This window comes from Myripristis murdjan, chromosome 19, assembly GCF_902150065.1.
Source record: "Myripristis murdjan chromosome 19, fMyrMur1.1, whole genome shotgun sequence".
Taxonomy (NCBI): Eukaryota; Metazoa; Chordata; class Actinopteri; order Holocentriformes; family Holocentridae; genus Myripristis; species Myripristis murdjan.
In genome coordinates, this window is record NC_043998.1 from 17,318,057 (window position 1) to 17,341,622 (window position 23,566).

Here is a 23,566-nt window from a genome sequence, read left to right on the forward strand (position 1 = left end):
TGAAATCAGGGCAGTTGTTTGGCTGTTGTCAGAGTAATCTCCTGCAATGGGATGACGAGCTTTGTGACTCAGGGCTGTGGGGAGGCAGGAGATCACCAGACCTGCTCCCCATGTCATCACATTGTTCCTTTTTTATTCAACATGTATTTTATGGACAGACCTGGGATGATGCCTTTTTGTTGATAAGCATCAACAGCCGTCTTGCTTAAGTGCTTAAATAGCCCCTATACAAAAGAACAGTGAATTTCCTCGCTTTGAACAATATAGTTAACATCATAAACATTATCATTTTTATTTAAGGTTTAGGGGAGGTTCATGATTAGCCTATTAAATTGTTTAATGGACTGTGTCTGTGCATGCTTGCAAGGTAGCTCCCTCTGTATCCCCCTCACTATTCCTTGAATTAAAGCAGAGACGCTGCCACTTCCCAGAGGCTTTTTTCCCCTTTTTACTTGGTCTCCCCCTTTTGCAGCCAATAAGCTACAGGCTGAGAGGAGGCATATGGAACGAGCTGCCTCAGCATCCGAGAGAGGGAGGGAGGGAGGGAGGCGTGGTGGTTGCTCTCAGAGTGAGAAAGGGAAAGCGTCAGAGTATTCTAGACCGCACAGCGGCAGCAGTGTCGCAGCTCAGCAAAGGAAGAAGCCAGGGAGGAAGGAAAGGAGAATCACCTGCCACAGGAAGATACAAGAGGAGCGGAGCTGCTGCCAGAGCCTCCCATCTTCCTCTTTCCCCTGTCTGTGGCTGATCTGCTGCTCTGCTGTCTCTGGCCCCGCTCTGCTCTAATCAATCTCTGCTGCTACTGCCGCTGAAGCCACCGGGATTACGGTTGTTGTGACTGCTGCTGGGCGATCACTCTGCCTCTGACCTGCTCTCACTCTCTGTCTGCCTCTCGGTTGAGCTGCAGCACGCACTAGGCACCGCTCCACAGTGGCAGCACTCTCTCACCACCCGGATTCCGCGTTTCCCAGCTCCTCTTTAGACATAATTACAGGTGCTGGCCTCCAGTTAACACCAGCCTAGGCTATATTGGAGCTTCAGTGACCCTCCTGCTCTGTTTTCACCGGCTGTGCCCCCTACCTCCGGGTCCCTGGTGGGGCACTGGGCCATGATCTGGGGGGGCCATGAGCCCCGGGTGTATGCTGCTGTTTGTTTTTGGCTTCGTGGGGGGAGCAGTGGTCATCAACTCTGCTGTGCTGGTGTCTCTGTCAGTGCTGCTGCTGGTTCACTATTCCGTCTCCACCGGCGGCTTACCTGCCCTACCCTCCTTACCATCCCTACCCAGACCCAGCAGGTACAGCTCTGCTTTTGTGTGTGTGTGCGTGTGTGCTTGGTATGTTGATGTATGACATTGATAATCTTAATTTATCTTTCTGGTCCACTATGTTTTCTGTCTCCACACCGGCAGCCTGTTAGCCATGCAGTCACTGTGTCGTTGCCATGTGTGGGCTGTGCTGTAGTCAATCCGTGTGAGACTGTGCACTGAAAGTGGGTCAAGAGAGACACAGGGTGAAATAGAGAGGACTGTACCACTACAGATCATCCCATCTCAGAATCGCTTTGCTGCAGTGTCAATGATGTTGGTCGTGATTGCTTAAAATTTAACAAACAGCTAATTATGCAGCTTTGTTTGTTTGATTAAGGCAAACCAGGAGCAGGAGAACTGTCAGTTGAGTGCATGATTTTTACTGCCGCCACTCACGCTATATAACAAAAGGCAGCATTGGTCACTATCACTGGCCTGCATGTGACCTCTGCCTCTCTCAATATGGTGGTGTGTCTATTGTGTAGCGGCTGCTGCTTTTCAGTGCTGCCTGTCGCTTGCTTTTTCCACCATGGCAGCCATTGTTTTTGTCCCACTGTACCTTTTGATACCTAGTCACTGTAATGTGAACTGCTGCTGTTGTGTGCCAATTCCCTTCAAGTGGGACTTCTAAAAATGACTCGTGGCACAGCAGATAAGTTTTTAATTTGTATCTCTGGTGTGTTCATATGTGTTAGTTTGATGGATATTTTTGGTCTCAATGTGCTTACAGATGATATAGTTATGTGGAAGTTGTGTGTGTGTGTGTGTGTGTGTGTGTGTGTGTGTGTGTGTGTGTGTGTGTGTGTGTGTGTGTGTGTGTGTGTACGTACTCCACAGGAATGTGTCACTCTTATCATGAGGATTGGGGGAAACTAACAGGTGTTTCTTGTAGCCATCATGGTCCCACTATTGTGTGAAGATCCTCAGCTGACCTCCTTTTAATCACACAGATAGCAGAACACAGACACATTCAAATGGATTTGCATTATTGCCTCAGCTAAGAGGCTGGAGTTAATGGAGCTTATGATGCACCCCACTTGATATCACCACCCACCACTTCAGTGCAAACTGTCTCCAGGGGAGAGTTTGCCAAAACACCTCTCTGTGAAGTCTTGACTCAATCATGTCTTGCAGTTTGTTTAGTTGCGGTTCAGTAATGAATATCAGGAATGAACACCAGGTTGTACTCATCTGCTGCTACTCCAGTGGGAAATTGACTAATTTAAATTCAGGCTAAGAAAACTAACTTATGCAGGGAAAATTCTGTCTTAAGTCTGCTGCTCCCCCTGCATTTCAAGTTTGCATTTTTGCTTGGCTGTTATACAGCCCATTTTAGAAACAGTATTGGCATTACTTTGACAAGATAGGGCCCTACCAATATGAGACCCCTGGTATTGTGAAGCAGAATCCTTATTCATCACCCCATACTGCAACCCAGTCTACAAGTGTCACACACCCTACAGAGAGTTCATCACACCATGGGCTAACACATTCAGACTAAAAGATGTCCAGCTGGGTGTGTATTGTGTGGAATGCATACTATAGCCTTCACTGCATATTACAAACTATAAATCTTGTTCATTTAAATACCATTCTTGGAAGCAGCAACTCATTCTTTTACTAAGCTAATTGTAAAAAAATACATCAAGGTTTTGGGTGTTCAGAACCTACCCAGAAAATAAGTTGGACATAAACGTCATCATTTACTCTCTTCCTATGTGAACAGACTTTCAAGTCAGTGTGTCTGTCTAAATCATACTTTATTCATCCAGGAAGGAGCGTCCCATCTCCATGGGTATATTCCCACTTCCTGCTACTGATGGTATGACCCCTGACCTCCAGAGGGAACCTGTAGAAACCCCGACCGAGCCCTGGAGATTTAACGACCTCAGCCACCCGCGCTCCAACACCAGCCTCAAGGTAAGACACACACATACACACACAGGTCCTGGTTGAAGTTTTCTGAGTTTTTTTTTTTCCCTTTACGCAGGATCACTTCTTGTACACCTTCAGATAATGTTGTAACTTGGCTTGTAGTGCTTCCCAGGGACCTGAGTGGTGACATCATTGCTAGTCACTTCAGACAGTGTGTGGAAACAAAATGTGAACACTCAGTGCCAGGGAGGGCCAAGGAAAGAATACAAATCTATTCAGAGAGGAACGACTGGTCAGTGTGTCCAGAATTTCTAAGCAGAGTGTGTGTGTGTATGTGTGTGTGTGTGTGTGTGTGTAAAACGGGGTGGCATGGAGCCCAGGAAGCGGAGGAAGTGGTACCATTCGGGGGCCAGCCTTATCCTCAAGGGAGGGGGAAAGGACAGAGTGTCTTCACATTGTTGCTGTTGGAAACCGTACTGCGAACAAGGCTCTGTCATGAATATTAATGACTGTCTATTAAGTTTTCATTTGTTATTACACTAGTCAGGGTCAGAAGGAGATCATATGAATGAGGAAGTAGTTTGGCTTTTGGTAACCCAAATTTTAAGCAGCAGCTGTGTTGAGTTCCTTCATGATTGCCAGCTTAGGCGCTTGAGGATGCGCAAAAATAGCATGGATCAGTAACCATCGCATTCACTTGTTAATTTGGTTTTGATGTTGTCCCTCTCAGGAGCTGAATCTGCCTTTGTTACATGTGAGCAAGGGCACAAATTGTCATCATGTGTTTTTGTCACACATAAAGCCTGCTTTTAGGCCCAAGGCTGGGCTATTTTAAACTATATTATTAGAATCTCTTGTCCGGTAGCCCTCATGTGAATCCTCTCTGTTTCTGTTGAGCTTCTTTTCTGAGCACCTAGCCCAGAGCCCCGCAGGACAATAGAAGTGTCACAGTGAATCCCTCGCATTCAACCTCTATACACACATACACTCACACACCACTCACGCTTTTTGCCAGGCTCCTGCAGTACAGATACACAGGGATGCCTTTGTGTTATGGCCTCTGACTTGACATTTTCCAAAGATTTACAGTTAATGATCCCTCTCACTCTCTGGAGGTTATGGGGTGGGGGGGCTGCTCAAGGCTTTTGTTAGGAATAGATTATCAGAGAGGGAGAGGAGCGAAGCTAGCCTCTGATTGGCTGGTCAGCGCTACTATAGCAACATTGGTGAGTGACGCCAGCATGCAGGCAAGGGATGTGAGAGGAGATACTCCCAGCAGGCTGCAGAGTAACCAATGGATCGGTTTAGGAGGACGAGGAGAGATGAGCAGTTGAACAAGATGGAAATGAGAAACTCTGAATGAGGCAATGTTCGAGAATAAAACTTTGCTTATACTGTGTCTTTTTTCGGTAGAACTGATATAACAACACTTGCCTTAGAGCAAAGGTGCTAACTATATGTTTAATGAAGTGCTGCAGTCTTTCCCTAGTGTCCAAGGTGACTGAGAGAGCCTTGTGGGTGCTTTGTTGTTGTCCTGATTGATTGATTTTTATATATTTATTTATTTTCCTGTCAGTCAGTGTGCTATTTATAGGACTGAAGCCAGTGGTATTAATGGATCAGAGCAAAACAGAGCTTGAAAATCGGCCTGCCACATTTTTCAAAGGGCTTAGATAAAGTCTCTTGTACTGTTCTCGGTGCATGTATCACCTGTACACAGAAGGCTCCACACAACATACCACCGCTGTTAGCTTATGAAAGTGTTTGATTGAGCCTGTAAATGCCAGTTCATCATTTTGAGGAAAGCCTTCGCTAGCTAGGTCACCTTCTGTGTCAGAGGAGCCCATAAATAGTGCCTACTCCTCAGCTGAACCTCAAGCTACAAGTTTTTTTTTTTCTACTGCTTTGTTTCAGAGACAGGATTTTTCAGGGTTTTTGTCCCCTGGGACACATAGCTTCCATTCATTTCTAATTGGAGATTTTAATTTTCCTGCTATTTTGTGTTCACACTACATTTGTATTTTATGTAAAGAGACCACACAAGGTATCCAGTGACCAGTGTGTTTCCAGTTTTCTTTTTCTTTACATGGAAGCTTTCTATTCAAGTGTATTATCACATCTCCTCCTAATGACTTATTTGTCATTATTGTTTTTATTTGAATTTGAACTTTATGATATAATGTATTTGTAATGATTTGAATCCATTGTGAAGCAAGGTTTTTATTGTAATACCTCTCTTGCACAGTTGGAGGCACAAGTCTCCCCAGTCACAGCAGAGGGTGAAAGTTCACAGGACAATTTGCTCTCTCAGGAGGCAGAACAGGAGCAGGTAGACCCGTCTGTCAGTCAGACCCAAACTGTAACCCCCGCATCAACCAAACTACCATATCTTGTTCTGTGTGTTGTACAATAGCCATGGTTTAGACATTGCTGTGCTGTCTGATGAAATAAAGTGATATCACTGACACCTGCATGCTACTGACCAACCACCTCTGTATGTTCAGCTGGCCGCAAAGTTGATGTTTGATAGCAATAGAACATAACAGACAGTTTTTAACTGTGTGAAATGAGCCGGTATCTTTTAGCTACCGATAATCAACATTAATTTGAACTGATGTCAGGATTTACACGAACATCATAAGATTTTATTGCCTTTTAAAATAGTTTGGATTGCAGAACTTTTGTTGGATCGGTTAAGTTCGTGCAGAGGTGGAGGGCCCTGGTTGCATGCAGTGTTTTGGTCTTAGTGCTGTTTTTTGGTGGGCTCAGCTGCATGACAAGATGCACACTGTTTTACATGGGTTGCGTGAACATCCATCAGTTTGGCTTACTTTTAAATGACTGTGTTGATTTCTATGCCTAAAGTGCTCTAACAGTTACACTGTGAAAAAAAATGGGGAGTGGATTTCTTTACATTTGTGTTTTTCTTTTTATTCATTATTGAAGTTATTGACTTTATCACGATTTTGTTTTATTAAGTGTCATTGTGTTTGGTTTGCATATTACCATCACTGTTGAATTGGATGTTGCCTGCTTTCAAAGCTGAAAACAAAACTAGAACTTGAAGTTAAATCAGTGAACAAACAAAACTGACCTCAGCCTTTCATTCTTTGTTCTCTTTGCTGTTCTCCTACTCTTCATCCATCTTAAGGATGAAATGGCCAGTGCAAGGCGACCAGGCTCCAAATCCAGCACCCCAACCAACCAAGGAAGTGGATCTAAAAGTGGCGCTCCAACATCTTTGCAAGGCGGCTCCAAATCCAACACCTCGCTGTCCTCTCAGGGTGGCACCTCAAAATCAAACACCCCCATGTCTACACGCAGTGGTAGCTCCCAGTCCACCACACCAGTGTCTCCCCATGACAGAGCCACTCCCATGTCCGGTCTCGAGGGGGAGCCTGCCTCAGATGTTGTTATGAATTCTGTGGACACACCCCTACAGGAACAAGAAGCTTTGGATGGTCTCAACAAGAACTTAGACTGGAACAGCGGTAAGCCGGACAGCAGCAAGAACATCTCAGCTGTGCAAGGTGGACAGGGCGGTCAGGACTTTGTCACCACACCTCTCACAAGCGATGGTTAGTAATGCAGTTGCAGTTATTTGTCAGTGGTGTTTAGAGAGTAATAAGCAAATATTAAGCAATTTATAACCTCTCTAGTACCAGTAAGAATTGCAGCAGCTTGGGCAGAAGTTGTCTCCTCCTTCACAAGTCTGTTTGTCTTGAAATACTGATGAACAGGGGTTATAAATACAAAACAGAGAGTAAGGAAAGAAAATGAATTTTCAAGTTCAACTTGTAACTTCAAAATGAATTTTGAAGGCCAGAAATCTGGATATTGTTGATTCATTGGCAATGATGAATGGCCTTGTCAAACTGCTGTAGATATTTTATGTCCATTTTGTGCTGTAGGTTGGTAAAATCTTTTTTTATTTTGCACAGCTGAAACCATAGCTAGTTTATGCCAAAATAGTGAAATTAAGATAGAGAGAACAATGTGAACCTTCTGTCAGACCTGAATGTGTTTGTATTCTCACTCTTATTTCCCTCTCTCCTCTCACTAGATGGAACAGACAACCTGGAGAAGTCTGAGGTGCAGGCCATCATAGAGTCGACTCCTGAGCTGGACATGGACCTTGGCAGCTGCAGAGGAACAAGGTAGAAGACAGATGATTTGATTTATTATCTTATTAGTGCCAATCGATAAGTGGAAAAAACATTAGAGTGAAACATTTGACTGCACCAGTTTCCAAATCCCAAGTAGCTGCAGTATTTTATTATGAGTAAAAGATGGTTGAGATGGTCTGTGCAATATTTTTCCTCAATCTAAGCAGAATGACTGTCCAACAAATCAAACTTGTATAATGGGAAAAAAACAACTTTCATTATAGTCAAACTGCAAGATCCAGCCAAGTAACATTTCCCCAGAAACTTTTTTTTTTTTACCTAGACCGTCCAATGTCAAGTTGTCAAAACACAATAGTTCTGCTGCTTTTAGGGTTAGGGTTAGGGTTAATTAATGCAGAGGATTTTATTACAGTGATGAAATACTGGTGTGAAGAAAGTTTGAAGACTCTGATTTTCATACCGTAGTGGAATGAATGGAAACCAACGGCTGGATAAAAGGGAGGAAAATTATATCAGAGTTCTACAATATGACTGCTTCCTTTGGGAAAAGATAATCAGAAATGTGAAGTATATTCATTTTGTAGATAGCATTGCACTAAACATGCAAAATCACTCCTATTTAAGAGCTGAAAAAACAATTTAGTTGCAAAAGCTGTGTTCACATGTAACTCAACAAAATAATCAGATCTCAGTGTCATGCCTTCCCCATAATTATTAGGTGTGCACCAATATCAGTTTTGGGGTTGATAATGAGGCTGAAAAAACGGTATTGATGCACTTGTAATAATCATCTCTCTCACATCTTCTAAATCACCTCTACTTATTCCCTGTATTTCATTTCCTTTTGCTTTCACTTTAGCACACCAACCAAAGGTGGCATAGAGAACCTGGCGTTTGACCGTAACACTGAATCTCTGTTTGAGGAGCTGTCTTCAGCAGGAAACGACCTCATAGGAGACGTGGATGAAGGGGCCGACCTGCTTGGTAAGATGCCTCTCTCTTCCAGGAGTTGATGTTGTGGTGTGTAAAGCCGCCAATGGCTTCTCAAGTGTTCCACACACACACGATCGTTTTCTCTTAACTGTCTTCTCTTTGGCTCTCTGGAACTTTTGCTTTTTCATCTGCACAGATGAGTTCTCCGGTGTGTATCATTACGTTCCCCCTAGATCTCTTCACTGGCTCCTCGTTTCATTTGTTTACCTGATTCTCTGTTCTGTTTCAGTTTCCTCTGTGACTTCTTATGGAAACATTGGAATAGATTAGAATGGTGCTGTGGTGCTGTGAAGGATAGTATTGTAATAGAATAGAGAAGTCCAAATGAGACCTTTTAGCTTGCAGGAATATTTTTCAGTCTGTTATTATTCAGACTCACGAACCTCTGTCTAATCTGCATCATCCTTGCATGATTTTCAGACTACTCCTTTCTAGGTAAGAATAAGAGCATGTTACGTAAGTTTAGGACAGGCATGAGAAACCCCTTTTAATCAGTGACACACATTTTCCCTTTTTATGATAACACCTTGGTGCATGTGAGAAGATGAAATGTATATTTAATATTTGTAATGTTGATGATGTTTCAGGTATGGGTCGAGAAGTTGAACATCTCATCCAAGAGAATGCTCAGCTGCTGGAAACCAAGTGAGTAGAAATGATGAGTTTCACACTCATCAAATTCAATTTTAGAAGCAATCTGTGTTTTTAGAAATCTTCCGTCAGTACTTACTTACTCAATAAGTATTACCTGAGTTCGATAGTGCAAAATATTGTCCATGTGTCCTTGTGCAATGCCATGTAAATCCCCTGTGTCTATGTTTTACACCTCTATTACTACTACTACTGCTACAACTCTATTACAAAGATGGGTATTCATAACCAGCTAATATTGGCTAAATACTAGGAGGAAGATCACTACTTATATTATGTCACATCATTTATATCTGTCCTCGAAATTTAAAAAGTTAATAAACATAGCCTCCTTTTGCAGTATTGGCAATATACTAGAATGTGTTTTTGTGTCACAAATGGCACAATGCTGCCATCTTCTGTTCATTATAGAGATTACAAGAGAATTTGATTTTGTCTTTGTATCCAGAAATGCTTTAAATGTGGTAAAAAATGACCTGATAGCGCGGGTAGATGAGCTGTCATGTGAGAAGGAGGTTCTACAGGGGGAGCTGGACGCCGTCACTCAGGCCAAGACAAAACTGGAGGAGAGGAACAAGGAATTAGAGGAGGAACTGAAGAAGTGAGTTGTTTTGGATATGGGCTCGATCACATGGAATGCAAAGCTGTGTGTCCATCTGTTTACATGTTGCTATTTGAGTGTGAATAAACATGCATGTCTCTGTGCTCACCTGCAGGCTGCGAGCAGATCTGGAGGAGGCCAAACAGAAGGCCAAGAATGACAATGAGGATGATGTGAGTGGCTAAGTTCACGCAAGGGTTTGACATGTGTATGTTTTGAAGGACTTAAAGAAATAACTTGGTGGTTTTCAACATGTTTATATTGCTTCAAAGTGCTGTGTGTTTCAGAATTTTATTTTGTCAGTAAGGTAAAAACCTCCGACATCATACCTGTATTATAGCCATCATATCAGAGGTCAATGACATTGATCTTCCTCTAATAAATGACTAATTAGAGGACAATGTAGTTTGTGCACATGACTTGTCACATATGGTGTGAGTTTGTGAATATATATTCATTGACTGTGTTGAATAGCGTTCAACAGAGGTGTCATTCTGACCTTTCCGGCATTGTGCGTGCAGAGTGATGTTCCTACAGCGCAGAGGAAGCGCTTCACCCGGGTGGAGATGGCCAGAGTCCTGATGGAGAGGAACCAGTACAAGGAGAGGCTGATGGAGCTGCAGGAAGCTGTCAGATGGACAGAGATGATTCGGTGAAGACATGGCAAAAACATACTCACTAACAAGTGTTTTATTCAAGCTGCAGGGTGCTGTGTTGACATATACAAAGTTACTTCTATAATTCTTTAAAAATACTACAGCACATTATTGTGATTTGCTGACTTGACACTAGCTGTGATCCCACAATTGGACTAAAATACAGATTAAGACATTGAAACTTCAAAATTCAAAAATCCCGGCATCATTGCCTTCTTCTTTACATAAGGAAAGAAAATAAAGAAACATCATACACAAAATGAAAATACTATGCTGAACAGAATTGCAGACAGATTCATTAAGATACAGAGTTATTGCTACAAATGGGAAAATGACTGTACTTCATTTTACATATCTATACATTCACCTTGATACACAATATGGACATGCAGATGCATACACCTGCAAGGCATTTTCTGTATGCACACAACAGAATACAGTGATTTGTAATGCTACCATGGTTACACACAATAATACCACGGTACAAGCTTGTCTATATTTAAAAGATGGTGTGTTGTGGCCACAACCTATCTACTCTGCATGTGATTTTGATTGAATGTGATTTTTCTCTAACAGGGCATCAAGAGAGAACCCCGCTCTCACAGAGAAGAAGAAATCCAGTCTCTGGCAGTTGTAAGCCCCTTTTTTGCCTATTTACATGACTTCTTAGATACCATCAAACATGTGATTTTATGTTTTTCATTTTGCTTTTCTCTTTTATTTCATGTTGTATGGTTTGTTTTCTCCAGAATGTAGGTAAATCTTTGATATGTTGGTGTTGCCTATTTGGAGTGGCTTCTGATCCTCTCATCCTGACAACAAACTCTTCAAAGAGGAGAGCCAGCCAGGGAGCGGCGGCTTTGATTTCAGATCTGAGTCGACTCGCTGTCAGATTAGTCTTTTATTTTCTCATTAAAGTCAAAGAAATTTGTAAACGTCAAGCTTGGTGAAAGCTCTCACTTTGCAGCATCGCTCCAAGACACTTTTAAAACAATTCACCCCAAAACAAAAGAATCTGAACGGCCCTGTTCCAGGCTCTCCTTTGTTGAGTTTCACTTGGAATGACTGTGGTTTGGGTTGAAGAGGAACAATATTTGAATGCTCGGCAAAACATTTGGAGAGGCATGCATAGGCAAGAGGCAAAACAACTCATCTGATAAACCCATGTTTCTCTTGCCCTGTTTCTCTTTTTCCCTTCTATATCCTGCCTGATGTTGTTATGTCTGTGTGCAGAAGGTGTGTTGGTATGGAAAGGGGAGGGATGGGAGGAATTTTCAGAGTGTAATGTCAGGAATGAAGCAAGTTTGCAACAGATGAGCTTTGAGAGAGATTACTTTCTTTTTTAAGTTACAGATATAGATATCAAATCCTTGAAATGCTGTGCATATATGTATATATCTGATATTGTCTAAGAAATACCCCAAAAAAGCCTGATAAATTCCTTATGCACTTTCTGTAGAATTTGGGTGGGGGTTATCGGTGGCCAGGCCTGTTGTGCTCTGTGTTGTTGACTAACTGCTTAGTCAGTGTACAATATTAACCCTGCACTCCCTGCTCTCCAACACTGAGTGGAGACCTGCTCTGATGCCTCAGGGGTGGGTTGCTCTAATAAAGCTAACAGATAAGGTAGAATAAGCGTTTAGGTTGCTTCGCTGCCATGGTGAAAGTCAGCATGGTGTGTTAGCATGGGAAGGGAACCTATTTCATGGCCTGTGACCCTTGACTGTTGAACCCTACCTCTGCCGCTGGAGCTATTGCTTGTGTCCACCCCTCCATATGTTTGTCTCTGTGTGCTCTTTCTCTTGCCCTCCACACTCCCCCCGGCCGTTTACACCTCCAGTTTCAGCCGTTTGTTCAGTTCATCGGGCGGAGCAGCCAAGAAGCCGACAACGGAGGCCCCGGTCAATGTCAAGTACAACGCGCCCACCTCTCAGATCCAGCCGTCCGTCAAGAAGAGGAGCAGCACCCTGCAGCAGCTGCCCAGTGACAAGAGCAAAGCCTTCGACTTCCTTAATGAGGAGTGAGTCATGCTGTGGGGATTGTGACTCAAAACAGTTGATACTGGAGCATTGCTGACTACGGCACTGGTGATTTCTTTGGGCACATTTGCTCAAAAGCATAAATCATAAGCACTATCAAAAAAGAACAGAAGCCCATGCAGCAGCAATTAGGCATCAGCCAAAACAAGAATGACAAGAAGAAGTCACTAAAACCAAAGTTGGTTATTTTAATTGCACATGGTGTAAAAATTAAAGGTGTAGAGAAGTGAAACGACTGATCAAACATTCCATCATATCTGAGAGCCTTGATGATGGCCTGAAAAATCTGCCTAAGTTAGTGTTTGTCTTCAATTCATTTGACATTTCAGCATGGGTATAGTAACCGGTTTAGTATATTTTAGAGAATACGTTGTCATTTGTTTGAGGTTACACTGATTCTCCAAACTAAACTGAAATTTCCCCACCGTGGGACTAATAAAGGAATATCTTATCTTATTTTCTGTGATGGGGAAATTAGATTTGATACTGTTTGATAATGTTTTCTGTTAGACAGAGCATTAATCCAATTTGAACAGTCATATGTTCAATATAATCCAGCGCATAGCTGGTTTTACTTGTATTTTCTCTTATTTATACAACACTTTCACTTAAGTGAATGAGAGCTCAGTGCTCAAACACACAGGCCAAATGCTTTAAAACCTTTTAAATCAGAACGCTGTGTATTAGCCTGTTCCAATCAGCAAGGCAGCATATTTAACACAGTTTTGTCAATTATCTTGAAAGCTTAATTTTTAAGGGGGTATTAGTTTGGTAGCAGTCAATGCTTTATATGCATCCTATCATGAATTAATCAAACTGAGTGTTCTTTTTGTATTATGGGAGTTTCGAACATAATCAAACAAATTGCTACCGATAATGGCCTTGTTCAGGCTCATTTTTTGGAGGGGGGGCCTGATCACCTGAGAATGTTTTTTGGTTACCATTTTGTTCCTGTGCCCCACAGAGTGGTGACTGAAAATGTGGTGTCCAGGCGAGAGCAGAAGAGGGCACAGTACCAGCAGGTCAAAGCCCATGTCCAGAAGGAAGATGGCAGGGTGCAGGCTTATGGCTGGAGCCTGCCCAAGAAGTATAAAGTACGCAGACAACCAATATAAGAGCACTTTCTGTAAACTTAGTCCACTGGTGTATTTATTATGTGAAAGCCTGGTCTGTGTGTGAGCATTATTACAAGCAAGCAATAATACAAGAACACCTGTGGCTTGATATGATGTTTCAGGTGGCCAACGGGGGTCAGACAGAGAGCAAGATGAAGAATCTGCCCGTACCTGTCTACCTCAGACCGCTGGACGAGAAAGATGCTTCTATGAAGGTACTAGTGCTTCCTTTGCTGGTGTGCAGCCATCATAGTGTCTGTATACAGAATCTCTCGTTAGCGTTCATCTTCGCCATCAAATGAGAATGTTTTTGAGGACGGGCGCCAGTGCTTTTGCATTGAAGCTGCTGATAACCAATATTTTTTGACTATATTCAATGTCTTTACATATCACCAATTTCATGTGAAGAATTCTCTCAGTGCCCTCATATGTGATCTTATTAAATTAAAGGAGGCCCATTGTCTTAATGGTAATGATCATTCCAAAAATAATGTAGCATGTGGATAGCTCAATATGTTTGATTTTACTGTGTGTCTATGAGCTTAAATTCTCTATTAAACTATTGTCATTTTTGTAATACTATAGAATGTGTATTGCGTGAAACGATAATTACATCTGACTTTGTTGTGATGTGCCTCCGCAGTGTAGTGTGGCTCTTGTTGGCTTTGATACACCATACTAAACCAGTGTATTGTTATGGATACAGTATTAGTTCACTGTATTGATATGTATCCATACAGTGAACTATTCATTCATCTATTCATTGTATTTGACTGTAATTGTGGTGTGTGTGTGTGTGTGTGTGTGTGTGTGTGTGTGTGTGCACATTACAGCTGTGGTGTGCAGTGGGCGTGAACCTGTCTGGAGGGAAAACCCGAGATGGTGGTTCGATCGTTGGAGCCAGTGTGTTTTACAACGACGTGCCGGGACCAGAGAGTCCTCAGAGGAAGACAGGATCTCAGAGCAGCCTGGACAAACTGGATCAGGAGCTCAAGGTACACACACACACACACACACACGCATCAGTTGACACAGAAAAATCAAATCCTCAAATCAGGCATACAGGTGGCTTGAACAGGGATTGAAATTCTGTGGAGGGAGGCAGTTTTCAGTCCAGCCACAATAACAGTTTAAACAACCAGAGAGGGAGTGTGGGGAAGAATAGTTTAAATACAGCGACAGCAGGCCCATGACAGCTGTTTCAGGTCAAGTGTCGGCATACAGCAATGTGATTTCATTAAAAAAAAAAAAAAAAAAAGACATCTCAAAAAACATTGACTTGAAGTGCAACTGTGGCCACAAAAGTGGCAACCTAATCCACGCCACATGAGTCATATTAACAAGTGTACCAAACACTTTGATTCTTTCTGTTAACTGTGTGAGCACAGGAGCAGCAGAAGGAGCTGCGGCAGCAAGACGAGTTGTCATCGCTGGTGTGGATCTGCACCAGCACCCAATCTACCACTAAAGTCATCGTCATCGATGCCAATCAGCCTGGAAACATCCTGGAGAGCTTCTTTGTTTGTAACTCCCACGTCCTGTGCATCGCCAGTGTACCAGGTCAGTGATAATGTCAGCACTCCAACTTTTTCAAAATGACGCTGATGGGCCAAATATATCTTAAAATCATAGGTCAAACCATGGTGACATAATTACTAGTTACTGATTGTCCCGAAAGAACAGAATTTGTGGATGACATATTTTCTGTTAGTTTGTTTCTGTTTGCTTTTATATGACATTGTACATTGTTATTCAGGTGCAAGAGAGACAGACTACCCAGCTGGAGAAGAGGTACCGCAGAACTCTGAGGCAGGACCCGTTGGGGATGGCTGCTTGTCAACAGCCGACTCAGCCAATAGCAGCTCAGCAGGCGGGGACGGCATGCTTGAAGGCATCACTGTGGTTGGCTGTGCTGCTGAGGGGACAGTGGCCATTCCTCAGACAGCAGAGAGACTGTCAGAGGCAGAAGGAGAAACAGGTAACAGAGTAACCAGCTAACCTGCCTCAGGTAAAACAAAGCTTGGCACAGGCTGAACAGCAGGCAGCACTCTATAAAAGACACTAATAACATGAAGTGTGAATATGTTCTGGGTTCTGCATTTTGGAAGGCGAAGAGAATATGATTTGCTTAGAATCAGTAGTGTTTGATTCTTTTATTTAACTTGCATGAAGTACAAGAAGTGGGAGTTTTACCAAATCAAGACAATTTACATAATGTTCACAGAAACATAAATTAAATCTAATGCAAATATTTTTTGACCCAGACTTGTAAGAAATATTATCATTGTGTCTCCCACAGAATCCAGGCCAGCAGAGGAAGCAACTGAGGCGATGGAGGCGAGTGCGGGACCTGCTGACCAGAGAGAGGGCCTGAGGGGAGTCTACACCGAACACGTCTTCACTGATCCACTGGGAGCCCAGCAGACAGCCAAGACTCCAGCCAGCTACACACAGAGGTAACATCACAAGGTCCAATACAGTGCAGATTCATCCTCTCCAATAAACCTGAATATTTTATCAGTAAAACCACAGAGAAACAAGTTGTTTGGTCAGGAAAGTAATAACTAATGTCATGCTTAGGAGCCCTGAAAACACGACCCCACCCAGCTTGGTCCAGTTTAAATCAAATTGACTTTGCACTCTTTTATATTTGTATTACTGCAAAAAATAGCACTTGCATTACTGAACTTGTGTAGCTACTGTGGTCTCGCTGCATGTGGAGAGTTGCTGTCCAGATTTTGCTATAAAATGGAAAGAAACAGATGGGACTTGTTTCGCCTTATCTCTGATCATCAGGGAATGTGATCTGGTAAAAGACGGCGTCAGTTCAAATCCCAGCGCTGAAGAACAGGACCTGATGAGAGAAGAGGCCCAGAAGATGAGTAGTGTCCTGCCCACCATGTGGCTGGGAGCTCAAAACGGGTGGTAAGGTGTTTTTTGAGCCTAGTTCAATATTGCACATCTGCAGAATTCATGAAACCCACTAATTCTTTTGTTCTTGTCTGGTTCCCAGTGTGTACGTCCACTCTTCTGTGGCTCAGTGGAAGAAATGTCTCCACTCTATAAAGCTGAAGGACTCCGTCCTTGGCATTGTGTAAGTACATTCAGCTCAATGATCTCTAGGGTTTACTCATAAGGCCCATTGATTCCCTGCCACATTTTTATTTCCTTTATTTTCCATATCGAAATAATATTTCCCTGCTTGTCCAGACGTTCCAATCTGTCTGATGATAACAACTTTGCTGTGTTTTCCCACAGGCATGTTAAAGGCCGTGTACTGGTCGGTCTGTCTGACGGCACATTAGCCATCTTCCACAGAGGAGTAGGTGAGGGGAAACATGCTTTAAAGTTTACCTTCATTTTTACAAAGGAAGGAATGAAGTTAACATGGGATTCTTCCAGAAAAATGATCATGGATTTATGTTTGTCAGATGGACAATGGGACCTGACCAACTACCATCTGTTAGACTTGGGCAGACCCCACCACTCCATCCGCTGCATGACTGTGGTGCATGACAAGGTCTGGTGTGGCTACAGGAACAAAATCTATGTGGTGCAGCCCAAAGCCATGAGGATAGAGGTATGGTCACTGAAGTGGCAAAAAACTTAGTTTATTTTTTTGGACTCTTTAACTCATATTCCAATGTCCTGTTGTTTTTACCACAGAGTGCAGGTGCAGTATGTCAGACTTACAGCCTTCTTCCCAAAATAACTCCAAAGAGAGTTCATCTTGCGCTGTTGCTTAGAATTTATTACAAAATAAACATAATATGAATATATGAAGTTGCTGTTGTTTCAGTGTCCTTAAATTGGAACTGTAGTGTCGCAGATGCCATTCCCCAGTAGATGTGTTCACAGGCCTGAGGCTGAGGCCAAGGTCAGTGACGGTGTCTGCTGTAACCCGCTTTCCCCCTCATGCGCTATGCCCATCAACTTATAGCACACTGCCCTCACTACCTATAGAGGGTGTACACCTACAAACAGAGATATGGAAAAACTATTAAAATACATAAGTAAAAGTAAACTTCATGCTCACACCCAGTTTTTTTGTGTTTCACCAGTTGGGTGAAAAAACTCTATATAATTTCTTTGGTGTCTTGAAGTTTTTACATTTGGTTGCAGCAGAAAAGTTTTTTGTAGTTAAAGAAATAATGCAAGAAATGATAAAGACAACCATGAACCAATAAACAGTTAGAAACGGGCCCTGGACTTTTTTTGAAATGTTGTAGACAAAAATTGCCTGTTAGATATGCCACTTTGCCCTTCTCGATATGATAATGTGCTGTGGCTCCAGTGCATAAGCCACCACTTGGTGTTTTTTATTCTCAAAGATATTTTTATTGAATTTTTACACAAATATAGGGTACAGGTATAAAATATTGACAGGGAATTTGTGAAGTGCACCGTCAACTCATAGGTTGAGAAAGATAATCCTGTCCATGCACAGTAGGGAGAAGTTAGTTGGTGTTTTAGAAGATTGTCAAGTTAATTTCTTTGGCATTGTCCTTATACAGTCACGTCCACACAGTTTTGAGGACATTTTTCCGTCAGCACTTTTCTAGTGATCTGTGTGTTTTCTTTTTTCTATCAGGTAACTATGTTTTAAATTCAAGGAGATTATTTAATCACTTTAATCCAGAGGATTGAAATGTACTTTTTTGTGGAAATTTCGTAATTTTGCTTCAAGTTAGCATGAAGTCTGCGGTCTCAGGGATTTGTTTACAGCTGCTTTACAGTTGCTTGACTAAAATGCCATCTGTCCCGTTCCAATTTTCTGCCCTCTGCAGAAGTCATTTGATGCCCACCCTCGTAAGGAGAGCCAGGTACGTCAGCTGGCCTGGGACGGTGACGGTATCTGGGTGTCCATCAGACTCGACTCCACACTCAGGCTGTTCCATGCCCACACCTACCAGCATCTGCAGGACGTCGACATTGAGCCCTACGTCAGCAAGATGCTGGGTCAGTTCTGTACATGTCTGGCTTCTCTATTGCCAGGTCTTCTGCTGTCTTTCTGTCCTCTAGCTCAATGTTTGACAAAGACTGCAACCAAAATCTGAGCTGTAGAACCATAAAACAGTGTCTTCTTTGTGTCTCTCTCAGGTACGGGGAAGCTGGGCTTCTCGTTTGTGCGGATCACAGCTCTCACTGTGTCATGTAATCGTCTCTGGATCGGCACAGGCAATGGCGTCATCATCTCCATCCCTCTGACAGAGAGTGAGAAAAACTTTAGCTTGGTGTCTTCGACCACAACTGATCAATATTTCTGCTGCACTTGTCCTCTAAAACTACTTTATAGTTACTTCTCATTCTACTGACTGTGTATCTACTTCAACATGATGCATTATATAGTTACTCTGGGTTACACACCTCACATAACACCACAGATTGCTTCTCTTTTTCAGATTACTTTTCTTATGATTTGGTGTTCTCCAAAGGGACACTCACCACTGTCAGCTAATGCTAAAATTCATCCTGAACATTAACTCACAAGTAGCATGACTACATACCATATATACACAGTATATCCATAAAACGGTAGGTTTTCAGCACACTTCACCTCAGTTTTTAATTAGTGATCTTTTTAAAGTTTCATAATGCATAAACTGAACCTGAAACGGCTAATAGTCAATATTTTGTGCTGATATTCAAAAGCCTTAAATGTGACAGTGTTGATACCAATAAAATCCCCAAGAATAAATGGTGAGCATTTTCGTCCAGATTTACCGAATTCATAGTTAAAAATTTTCAACGATAGTCATTCAGAAAGTTTACAGTAAATACGTAATCAAACACATTTCATTTGTATCATAAATCATATTCTTAAGGTCAGTATTGCCTTAATACACTGGTTAAACACTAATTCATAGCTTGTTTCTTTTTGTGCTCTCTCCATTTCTCCCTCTTTCATGTCCACTGTTCCATCAGCGGCCAACAAGGCGACCTCAGGAGCAGGAAACCATCCAGGAAGTGTAGTTCGTGTCTACGGTGACGACAGCAGCGACAAAGTGACAGCCGGGACCTTCGTGCCCTACTGCTCCATGGCTCACGCTCAGCTCTGTTTCCACGGTCATCGGGATGCTGTCAAATTCTTCACCGCCGTCCCAGGTAATCCCAAACTTGACTCAGAAAGAATCTGCTCTTATTTGTTGGCTGGTTTGTGAGACTTTTTAAAATTTGTAATGATTGCTGCCATGCAGGGTGGAGGTTAGGTGAAAAAACAGGGTTGTATATAGTTTATTTAATTAGCAGGTTTTCTCTTTATGTATGTAATATGCCATTAGCTGTGTATGCTAACATTAGTGTATTCTCCACAGATGTGTTGGAGGTAGCTGTATATCTAGAGAGCTGAGATCATAATCAAATGAACTTTAAGTGAATTACCTCTGTGTGTCATTGCCACAAAGGCACCATGGGACTGGACACAGTCTCTACCTGGCTGGTAAGTTGTGTCTCCTGTTCACTGCTCTCTGTGCTCAGGTCATGCAGTCCCATCTGCGTCCAGTGGAGGTGAGGCTGTGGGTGACAAGGCCACAGACGCCACTTCTCAGGAGGGAACCAGGTCTATGCTGGTCATGAGCGGAGGAGAAGGCTACATTGACTTCAGGATGGGTGAGTATTTAACAAATAATGTTCATGTCAGGGGCCTGATTACCCTTGTGATTACTTTCCAGCTGGCTGTACAGTATCCAGCTTATTACTGCTTTTACTTAATGTTACCAACCACTTTACTTTTTGGTTAGTTTGTTTCCTTTTTCTTCTCTGTACATAGCAGTAGTATGTTTGTTTACCGTGCTTGTATGTCTAACTCTGTGTAAGCACATGAGGAAGTGACTGGAGTCAAATTCTTTGTATATGCATACATACTTGGTGAATAAAGCTGATTCTGATTTTAATTCTGATTACATGACTACTTGTGAAATAAAGCAATAATTTCACACAAAATACTAATGTTGAAATGACTTGATTCCTTCATGACATTTCAGTAACATTTCAGCTACATAAGCCTACAGCATGCACAGTAAATTACAAGTGTTGTAACGACTTCTTGGTTCCAGCAGGTGTCCTTGTTAGCTAAACTAGTCAGATGTTTGACAGTAAATGGACTGGACTTTCTGCATGGTGTGATACAAAAAAACGGCTTGAAGTGTCCATCCATAGCAGTGGCCATTTTCCAGAAATATTGAACCCCAGAACACTGACTGACCAATCAGAGTAGAAGATACCACAGAACGATGTAGTAAACTAAAGGACGTAGATCAAATCAGAGAAGAATCACCGGTTAGTTCTTAGTGCAGGAGTAAATTCAACCCCTAACATGGTGTTTTTACTTGTGTGTGTGTGTGTGTGTGTGTGTGTGTAGGCGATGAGGGCGGCGAGGCAGAGGAGATGGTGGAGCCCTCCATGAAACTGCAGCCCTTCCTGGCCAAAGCCGAGCGCAGCCACCTCATCGTCTGGCAGGTCATGGTCAATGAGGACTGAACTGCGACCTCTGACCTGTGACGCCCGACTTTTCCTTTTGGCTCATGGAGGGGGACGTTCAGGTGGACACTCCCCTCCCCCCCCAGAAGGCACACGTCTAAGATCAGCACTTTCTCCTCAAATACTCACTTGAACCGTAACGGTGAAATGAGCAAAAACCTGCTCTTGGATCTTTCTCAGTAGTAAACCTGGGCGGAGGGGTGGACAAGCAGTCCAAAACGATTCACGCAACTGCATGTTTATTTTGTTTGTTTTTTAAAATTTTTTCTCCATTATTATTTTTTTATTATTATTTTTTCTTTTTTATTTCATGGATCGGAATTGAAATCCAATATTATGCCTCTTGCTCTTCTAATATTATTTGATTTAATGCTATTATTGAATTCAAACCAATACTTTTTGTTTGTTTGTTTTATTTGCTCAAAAACTGCACCTAATTTTCTAACTGACGTTTTCAGGTTACCTCCCCTTGTCCACTTGCTGTGTGCTGATGCTGGCCTCAGTGTTTGTCAGGGGACATCCAGTTTGTTAAGAAGAGAAAAGGTTGGTTTGTTGCACACCAAATTGCCTGAATGTTCCCAGTGTTCAATAACAATAAAAGCATGGGGCAATCACACTTGGGAGCCAATCAAAAATGGCAAACTCCAGATCCCATTTCAATAATAACTTTTTTTTCCCCCCTTGAGAACTTGGCTTTTGATTGTATGCAAGACAATTGAATCGATCGCCAGTAGTCTCCGGGTCTGGATCTTGTTTAAGACAAATGCAATACATCAGACCCGTCTTGTTAGTAGCTGCTCAAGCAGAGGACGGCCCTGCTCAAAGACTTCTCCTCATGTCCGACCCCTCCTTGAGGTAGCAGTTTTCTTTTTAGGTTCGACACTGACAATGGCAAAATTGCTAAATAAGTAGTGAAAAGCAACAGCTACCTCTGCATCTACTACTTCTCACGACATGCATCCTCCCTTCCTTGGCAAAAAAAAAAAAAAAAAAAAAATGGTTGTGGTTTGAATTGTGAAGACCATCCTTTGACTTTGATTAGATATTAATTACATTTTTACCTCAAGGAAGGAAGGACGGGCAAAAGGATGGAAAGGTGTGCTGTAGAAGGGTTTGACCAGGGCTTTTTAGGTGTCATTGGTCCTCTGCTCCCTGGTTTAAACTCCCACCAGCTTGAGCTAGTCGACACTTTACTGATATCTACGACTGCCTTAGGTATCGAGGTTTGAAAGAGCTAAGTTATAGACTTTTCAAGTGTGAAAGTATTTATTCTTTCATGAAAGAATGTTACATGTTTGCTACCAAAGGAAAAAAAGAACTAAAAGATGGATAGATAGCAACATAATAGTGTGTCATCTCACCCCATACCGTGGCACCCTTTCAGCAGCATGTTTGATTTGCCTCCCTGTAGATAACAAGCAAGTCTTTGTAACAATTCCTGATGTATAGATAGATATATTTTTAGACTTTACTATTTGCAAACTGATAAGAAATATTCTTTGGGTATGAAAGAGTAATACATGCTGGACCTATTGCTATGAGAAATATACTAGAAGAGAAAATACGACAAGCAGGAGCATTGAGGATTACCTAAACGTCCTCAAAAATCCTTGACATTTAGAGGTCAAAAACTCAAGGCTGACATTTTTTGGCTTTGCAGAGCTGTTTTACCCCTTTTCTACTTGTACGATGTTGATTAACTGAAGTTCTCAGTGAGATTCCCTCCTGTTGCTTCTGGCAAACATTTCAGAAAATGTTTTAAGCCTATTTTTATGAACTTTTTGTATGTCTGTCTTTTAGACCGCTCTCTCTCAAATGGCAGCCTCACTCCATCTCGTGCACACTTGTCTGGCCCGGCTGGCACAAATGCACAAGATGTCGGGCGGGGTGTCATTTGAGACATGCCCTGTATGTTTTGCCTCTGTGTACCAGTAGACAGGACTGGTATGTTTTGTTTGGTTTGGTTTTTCTCTCTGTATTGAAGCGTATGAGAGGAGGTCAGTCCTCATGCGAGTGTGTGTGCGTGCGCATGTCTCTTCTCTCCAGGAGAGAAGAGGAAACGTATTGCAGTTTAGCCGTTTCAGTATTTATTTCAGTGAATGAGCCTTTGCAATTCAGAATGTAACTTTGTACATTGAATATGAATATATATGATTATATATGTGTAAGAAACATGAAAATGGCTTGGGGTTTATTGTTTTGACAACGGTTGTTGCTGTTGAAATGATGACTTTGATTTAGAGGGGGTAACTTTCCTGAGCTATGCACTATCTGTAGGGGAGTGGAGGTGAGTGAGTGGGGTTGGTCTGAGGCCTGTCGTCTGTGTAGAGTGCCCCGGGTCGAGCTTGACCTCGCACACTGACAGATCACTTTTCAATCCCAAAGCGGGAAAAGGTCAAACGGGTCTGTGGGCAGTGACAGCGAGGGCAACTTTGTCCCACTGTAGCAGGATTCAGCAAATTAGCCCCCCAACTTTACAGGAAGTCCCGCCCTCCTCCATGCCGAGTTCAGCAGGTCATTGTCAGCCCTGCGCCCCCGCCCCCACCCAAACACACGCTTGTCATTGACTCGGCGGCGACTCCCATCTGTCAGCAGTACGCACACCACCATGTACTTCTACAGCATCTCTAGCCTTACTCATTTTTAACAATCAAATAAACCAATTTTTGTGGGCAAACTTTTCTGTCTGTCTGTTGTTTGTCCTCATTGCCAACGAGGTGCAGCCTC

The 23,566-nt window shown here is 42.5% G+C and overlaps 1 protein-coding gene across 3 annotated transcripts in view; it reads left to right on the plus strand.

Moving 5' to 3' along the window:
- The window catches only part of spag9b (sperm associated antigen 9b), a 38,985-nt gene extending 15,758 nt beyond the window's left edge, over positions 1-23,227 (plus strand). Inside the window, exons 5-30 of one of the 3 annotated variants that reach the window (XM_030077075.1) lie at positions 3,076-3,223; positions 6,330-6,756; positions 7,242-7,335; positions 8,165-8,289; positions 8,886-8,943; positions 9,398-9,550; positions 9,666-9,723; positions 10,072-10,202; positions 10,783-10,839; positions 11,440-11,442; positions 12,047-12,226; positions 13,210-13,339; positions 13,483-13,575; positions 14,194-14,355; positions 14,749-14,920; positions 15,117-15,338; positions 15,660-15,816; positions 16,157-16,285; positions 16,374-16,454; positions 16,619-16,686; positions 16,792-16,940; positions 18,148-18,319; positions 18,461-18,574; positions 19,286-19,465; positions 19,838-19,969; positions 20,721-23,227. In XM_030077075.1, the coding sequence (XP_029932935.1) occupies positions 3,076-3,223; positions 6,330-6,756; positions 7,242-7,335; positions 8,165-8,289; positions 8,886-8,943; positions 9,398-9,550; positions 9,666-9,723; positions 10,072-10,202; positions 10,783-10,839; positions 11,440-11,442; positions 12,047-12,226; positions 13,210-13,339; positions 13,483-13,575; positions 14,194-14,355; positions 14,749-14,920; positions 15,117-15,338; positions 15,660-15,816; positions 16,157-16,285; positions 16,374-16,454; positions 16,619-16,686; positions 16,792-16,940; positions 18,148-18,319; positions 18,461-18,574; positions 19,286-19,465; positions 19,838-19,969; positions 20,721-20,839 (3,514 nt within the window). In that variant the 3' untranslated portion in view covers positions 20,840-23,227. Of the gene's footprint in view, positions 1-3,075; positions 3,224-6,329; positions 6,757-7,241; positions 7,336-8,164; positions 8,290-8,885; positions 8,944-9,397; positions 9,551-9,665; positions 9,724-10,071; positions 10,203-10,782; positions 10,840-10,955; positions 10,959-11,439; positions 11,443-12,046; positions 12,227-13,209; positions 13,340-13,482; positions 13,576-14,193; positions 14,356-14,748; positions 14,921-15,116; positions 15,339-15,659; positions 15,817-16,156; positions 16,286-16,373; positions 16,455-16,618; positions 16,687-16,791; positions 16,941-18,147; positions 18,320-18,460; positions 18,575-19,285; positions 19,466-19,837; positions 19,970-20,720 lie in introns of all 3 variants that reach the window. The other 2 variants (XM_030077074.1, XM_030077076.1) reach the window with 2 other exon arrangements.
- The last annotated feature ends 339 nt before the right edge of the window (positions 23,228-23,566 follow it).